Source organism: Oratosquilla oratoria, chromosome 39 (genome assembly GCF_046742065.1).
Source record: "Oratosquilla oratoria isolate Oo_2021 chromosome 39, ASM4674206v1, whole genome shotgun sequence".
Taxonomy (NCBI): domain Eukaryota; kingdom Metazoa; phylum Arthropoda; class Malacostraca; order Stomatopoda; family Squillidae; genus Oratosquilla; species Oratosquilla oratoria.
The window spans coordinates 44,335,836-44,343,335 of NC_134815.1; the positions used below are offsets into that span (position 1 = coordinate 44,335,836).

Here is a 7,500-nt window from a genome sequence, read left to right on the forward strand (position 1 = left end):
AACACATCAAGGTCTTATATCACGTGGTAAACATATTATCGAACTACAACACTCCCGGATGTGAGTTCACACATACACTCCCCACACATACACACACGCACGCACGCACACTCTTACACACCAATTCACTCAGGTTATTACTCTAATACAATCATGTGAGTATAATTATTTGCTTTTCAGGGTTATAATGAACTCGAATCCTTAGAATGTTAAGTTTCATAGGTATTCGGACAATGTAATTATCGATGACATGAATTTACCTCTTATGCTAACCGTGTCTCAATATATCGTTATTTTTGTATGCAGTATTTCAACTGTGCCACCTCTCACATTGTGGTGTACAGTGGTAGAAATGAATTTTGCAACAACAACTATGGAACAGAAGTCACAAAGCACTGATTTCCACTCACAGAAGAACACTGATCTTTTTTAATTTGTAATCCTCTTTTCTATCACCCTCCTTGTTTATTTATTTATTTGTTTTTTGGTTGTTTATATGTTTATATCCTTGTTCGTTTGTTCGTCTGTTCGTTTGTTTGTTCTGGTTTTGGTTTCTTGTTTTATTATCTTTTTATTTATCTTTATTTGGTTGTGTGCGTATTTGTCTACATATTTATTCATTCAATTGTTAACTTCTTCATTTGTTCATTCATTCCATCCATCCATTCACTAATTCATTCATTCATTCGTTCATCCATTTATTCATTTATTCGTTCATTCATTCTCTCATCCATTCGTTCATCCATTCATTCACTTATTCATTAGTTCATTTCTTCATTAATCAATTCCATTCATCCATCTGTTCACTCATTGATTCGTTCTTTCATTCATTTATTCATTCATTCATCTATCAATTCATCTATTTAACTATGTCCACTGCTGCCAGCTTATCTCAAGTTTCCGGATCATATTACTTTTGGTATTACTCAACATTTCGCCGTCAGACCCACTTGATATGTTCAGGTGGCCGCTGTGATTTGAGCTAAACATCAATCAAGTGAATCAGCTTTCACAACCTATTAGTTCTCTTGACTGGCAATTCGCTTGCATATTGTGTGGCCAGGCTCACATTTCATGAAGAGGAGGCAAAAAAAGAACGAAACTCGAATTTGGAAATGCTGGAATGAAATAAAATCCTTCACTATCACTGCCACAAATTACAAAGGATTACAAAGGAAGAGCATGCTGACAGAAGACCTTTTGGTCCATAACTAGGTCGGATGCGGAAAAAATATAATAATGCGGCCGGAAGGTACTGTAGAAGACCGGTGGGCAGGCCTAGAAAAAGATGGATGGAAGGAGTTAAGGAAGCTTTGGCGATTCGAGAAGACCTTACAGAGATACAGCAAAAAGGAAGTCTACAGAGATAGAGAAAGATGGAGAGAAATTAGGAAACGAGGACCACTGGCTGACAGGAGATAATCCTACCAGGGGGATGGTAAGAGAGGGTAAGAGAGAAATAAAAGAAAAATAAATAAAAAGTATAATAAAATAAATGATAATAAATAAAATAAATAAATGCATAGGTATAGCTAAATTTCCACTCTGGTCCAATCCTCTCTTTTACGTCCTTTGCAAGGTGCAGACCAGGGGTTCTCATTAGGGGTGAAATTCATCCCCAGGGGGGGAATTTTGGGATTTCTGGGGGTGATTTGTGACCACAGTCAGCTTACGGGGTGAGGAAACCAATTATAGTTTTTGGCCTATCTGGCCTGTCACCTGGGCTGGATTTATACTAATTTGGGAAAAATATATACTAATTTGGAAAAAATAAAAGGGTTCTTAGTAATATTTGCATATTATTTAGAATGCACCTTTTGAAACAGACAATCTTGGAAAGGAGGGGGGGAATGACATTCTGACAAATGGTGAAAGGGGTGAATGGGCCAAGTAAGGCTGAGAGCCCCAGGTTTAGACAGACTTCCTGAATGTCAGCCTCAACAGGATACGTCTCATTTGACAATGAACAAAACTATTCAGGAGTAAACTTGACTCAGAACATCGATCTTCCATCATGTAGCCTCATCCACCCACCCATCGATCTTACAAGTCTTGACCTGATTTTCGCTTCAAGGTTCCTACTAGTTAGCTTTCCAGGGAAAGTAATTGTTTGAGAAAAAAAAAAAAAAAAAAAAAAAAAAAAAAAAAAAAAAAAGAAGGATTTTTTTTTCTTTTTTTTTTTTGCCACCTTATCGAAAGAGATATCATTAAGCATCTATTTTCAAATTTTGATGAGTTTCCCCGAAAAATTTGGCCAGATCACCGCGCCTCGTGATGATATAGGTTTCTTAATACCTGAGAGATAGGGAAGGGAGATCCGACTAATCACTGACCTTTGAAATCGTACTTCTTTCTTCATTCATCTACTCTGATTACTCTTCTTCTTCTTCTTCTTCTTCTTCTTCTTCTTCTTCTTCTTCTTCTTCTTCTTCTTCTTCTTCTTCTTCTTCTTCTTCTTCTTCTTCTTCTTCTTCTTCTTCTTCTTCTTCTTCTTCTTCTTCTTCTTCTTCTTCTTCTTCTTCTTCTTCTTCTTCTTCTTCTTCTTCTTCTTCTTCTTCTTCTTCTTCTTCTTCTTCTTCTTCTTCTTCTTCTTCTTCTTCTTCTTCTTCTTCTTCTTTTCTTCTTCTTCTTCTTCTTTTCTTCTTCTTCTTTTCTTCTTTTCTTCTTCTTCTTATCATCATCATCATCATCATCATCATCATCATCATCATCATTATCATCATTATTATCATCATTATTATTATTATTCCTCTTCCTCTTCCTCTTCCTCTTCTTCTTTTTCTTCCCCCCTCCCCCGTTCTTTTTCCTTTTCTTCTTTTTTTTCGTATCCTTCTTTTTCTTCCTCTTATTATTATTTCTCTTCTTTTCCTTCTTCCTTTTGCTCCTCCTTATACCTTTTCTTCATCTTTTATTTATTCTTTATTTCTTTTATATATCTCCTTTTCCCGTTCATCATTCTCCTTATTCTCTTTCTTCGCCACTTTTTTCTGTTCCCTACTTTTTCCTACTCCCACTTCTGTTACTCTCATTACTAACGTAATGTGATATTACTTTGCAGTAAGCCAAGCAATGCTTTAATGGCATCATTGTTTGTTCGTCCGTTCCATTCTACTGCATCCTATACTCCTACTCGTGTCTGCCCATGTAGAAGTCTGCAAAACGAGAAGCGTATCTGGGAACACAGAGCAGTATGTTCCCCAGCCAGTACCTAATGCGATGCAGATGAATGGCAGACCAATATCTCTAAGCATCTGAGATTGGCATGGTCGGGCTGTGAATAGCTGGAGGGAAGATTACGTTTGGGGAACGAGGGAGCTCTCTGGCTGGCTATTAGTCTTCTTGTTCCAGGAGGGATGCGGTTACTGGAAGGCCAAGATCGCCGAGAGAGCTGCAGTTCCCGGTCCTCATGTTCTCCTAGGCTGTCCTTTCTTTCTTTGTTGTCGATCTTATCATACGTGTATTGCAAACCAATGTGGTGCTTTGTATTAATTTATAATGCCCTACATAGCCTACACGTTATTTATCATTGCTTATATAAAAAATAAACCATGAAATAACAGATCTATTTGAATAGATCTCATGAATCTTTGTTATCAATTTACTTATTTTTCAGTTGCAATAAGATAAAAGGTGATATTTGTTTTATCTGAATGATATATCATTCGTAGTTTCAGGTGTAAAATTGTAGAGATATGCATCAGCAAAGATGACAAAATAAGATTCAAACTTTTTCCTCTCAGGATACTTTTCAGGTTATTAATAATCAGGTTATTTGGAGACGAGAGGGATAAGCAACAAAAATTTAGGTTCTTAATGTTGTTTTTTTCTACATTTGGTTTCGTTTTATAGTTGAAAACTAAAATTAAACGTGTAGTATATTATATGTTTACATATGAGCGTGTACCATAGTAGTAGTAGTATTAGTATTAGTAGCATTAGTAGTAGTAGTAGTAGTGGTAGTAGTAGTGGTAGTAGTAGTAATAGTAGTAGTAGTAGCAGTAGTAGTAGTAGTAGTAGTAGTAGTAGTAGTTGCAATGGTATTAGCAGTGCTAGTGCAACTAAGTGATAGAAGTAGAAGTAGTACTACTGGTAACAGTAATAGTAGTAGTAGTTGTAATGGTATTAGCAGTGGTAGTGCAAGGAAGTAACAGCAGTAGTAGTAGTACTAGTGGTAACAGTAGTAGCAGAAACTTTAGTCCAGTAAAATTATCAGCATCCTTACCATTTAGTAATACTCTCTTTCTTTCTTTGCAGTACCGTCTGTGGAAATGGTCGGAGGTCGAGAGGTATACCTCGACCGAGGATCGACTCTCAACCTGAGCTGCGTGGTGCATTTCAGTCCCCAGCCTCCGGAGTACATCTTGTGGTACCACGGGGAGATGGTGAGTGTCCACAGGGGTCGGGGGTAGACTTTCAAACTCACCCAAGGTGAAAATGACCGTTGCTGCCCGTTCTTTTCATCTGGAGGCGGCTCAAATTTTAGAGGCTTCCCGTTTTGGCCCACTCAGAGCTGAAGGGCCTCTTTTCCAAAGGGCTTTCTGCTCTGAAACTTCAGGAAAGATTGGGTCAAGGTTGGGTCTTCAGTGAAAGGACTCTTGGCTCCTCTCGCTGGGTCGCGCATGCGTCGCAGGATCGATGACGTCATAACACTTAGGTGTGGTGAATGTCTGCTGGATGTTCCTTATCTAGAATTCGTGCAATTTACACGGGGATAAAACGGATGGTGATTTATTGTAAGAAAATTATAAAATATGTTAAATAGCCTTTCTAACTAAGTATTATATAAAAAATGAAAACTCTAGGGGATATATATATATATACATATATATATATATATACATATATGTATATACATATGTATATATATGTATATACATATGTATATGTATATATATATGTATATATGTATATATACATATGTATATGTATATATATATGTATATATATATGTATATATATATATATATATATATATATATGTATGTATATATATGTATATGTATATATATGTATATGTATATATATATATGTATATATACATATGTATATGTATATATATATATGTATATATACATATGTATATGTATATATATATATGTATATATATATATATGTATATATATATATATATACATACATCAAGGTAGCTAAATTTTGGTTAAAGACTAATTCACACCATCCATGATGTCACTGTTCCGTTGAAGTTTCCTACATTCCTTCAAACGGAGCTCTTCATACCTAACTGCTCTTCATGAACAGTAGTTCATGAACAGGTAATAGTTCTTTTAGTAGTAAGAAGTTCTTTTCTTAGGTGAAAAAGTAATGACTTGGTAAAAAATCGTTGTTGCTGATCCATAAAGAGTTCCTCCAATTTCAAGCACGAACTACGTTAGGAAACTGTATTCCCCGCCGCCGCGATATCAGTGTCACTTTCTCTGGGATTAACCTTCCTGTTTGCGGAAACTTTGCTCTCTGCGACTTTATGACATTCCTTTGATTGAAACATGCACTCACGTCCCTACGGACCAGGGTCATGTTTTTTTTTTTTTTTTTTTTTTTTTTTTTTTACAGTTTTCACATGTAGAAAAAATGATCACTTTTAGCTTCTGCCATACTGTCCTCGAGGTCAGGAGCCTTGGTTATTGACAACGAAATACCAAATTATTTCTGTGTATTTATTTATTCATTTATTTGTATATTCTTACACTAAATTGATCATTGACTCTAGGAACTTAGCAAGAAAAATAAATTTCTAATGCTGATTACTCTTTACATCGTGTTTTACTTTTACGTCGGTGACTATATATTTTTTTTTATTATCAGAAATATCGACCTTTTTTAACACTTTTTGCTTCGGTCTATTCATCAAGAAAGGATTCACGGACGAATAGATTCGATTCAATCTCCGCTTGGCGTTGTTTTAGCGGAAGCCCTAAGGAAGTGGGACAGCAGACAAGCAGACACGTCCGCGCAGCTTCGACGGAGTAGAAATGAGGAATCGAGCGATCATCTTTCCCCGTCGTCCAAAAATTCTGCGGCGGTCAAGTTCATCAGATCGGTAAATCGCATTCAACCGTTCCGGGGAATTGGTTTTATTTACATTGCTGCGCGTCTGGACGATGACTATCGGATATGGAGCCGAGGAGATGCGAGACGGCGGTATTCAGAAGAGGATATGACGGTTGCATGAAGCCAAGGTAGAGGTTTTCAAACACAGCCACTCGAGAGTTGTAATTGGCGGAAAATCATCGGCAGCTCATCGTTACATGCTCTTTTTCTTCATTCGTTGTCATGCGGATTTTGAGCAAAAATAAAAAGAGAAGAGTGATACAGGAAATCATCTATCTTTTTAGAAATATCTATTCACGACTAACAGTCCTTGTACTCTTTCTTGCCCTGATTATATATTGTTCATAAATCTGTAAATAGGATATGAAAAAAGTTCAACATAGAAATAATAGTTTTTAGAAATACGTATTCATAACATGATCTTAATGTTTCCCCTGAATCTCAAATGTTAATGTGAAAAATGCACTGCCAATAACGAATAGATTATCGTACGTTTCTTCTATGTTGCTGGAACTATTATCTAAGGGTCCTTATCATGTCTTAAGATTCTAGAAGTGTTTTAAAAATATCTATGCCAGGTGAGATTTTTCTTTTCAGCAGTCCAGCTGCCGCCCGTCAGACGATTTTATTAATCTCCATAGGAGCTCTCTCGATAGTAAAAATTAAAGGTTAAAATTCGTCCTCAACGAGATTGAAATTATTAACTTACTCTACACACACACACAAACACACACACACACACACACACACACACACACACACACACACACACACACACACACACACACACACACACACACACACACACACACACACACACACACACATACATACATACACACACGCACACACACATACAAAACCTCTTTTAATGTAGTCATTTACTTTATGTACTTTAATTCTGGCCAAGACTTAATTAATCTATTGAACTACTGGAAAGACCTGGGGAGACAAGCCGCCTCGATCGATCAAGACTACAGTGGGAAGTCGATATTTGGACTTGAATGGTCTGGTCTGGCTGTATCGGGTGGCTAAAGAATACTAGTTCACTTGTACCGCGTTTAATGTATTTGGATATACACTAACGACAAATGCGTGTACGCGCCACAAGGCTGACATCAATACTGACGCGCCAAGCTCTAGCTTGCGCAGGAAAGACGTGCATCGCATTTGCGATATCTAATAATATTACAATTATATAATGTACACACACAATCACAATGAATAATAAAACAATACAACATAAGATAATTTTATACTACACACCATGCCGTAGAATGATATACAGAGTACGTCACCAACTATAAGATAACAAGATTCTCTCGAACTTGCTAGATGAGAGACGACAGATCGAGATTGTGACTTATTCTGTCCAATTAACTGTTTCACAATTGAATAATTTGTGCTTTACAAGGGCCTCTATCTCGAGAG

At 36.6% G+C, this 7,500-nt stretch overlaps 1 protein-coding gene across 3 annotated transcripts in view; it reads left to right on the forward strand.

Moving 5' to 3' along the window:
* LOC143020132 (zwei Ig domain protein zig-8-like) overlaps positions 1-7,500 on the forward strand; it is an 849,626-nt gene that overhangs the window by 770,966 nt on the left and 71,160 nt on the right. For all 3 annotated transcript variants that reach the window (XM_076176288.1, XM_076176289.1, XM_076176290.1), the window contains one exon: positions 4,255-4,382. In XM_076176288.1, coding sequence (XP_076032403.1) covers positions 4,255-4,382 — 128 coding nt within the window. The remainder of the gene's footprint in view (positions 1-4,254; positions 4,383-7,500) is intronic.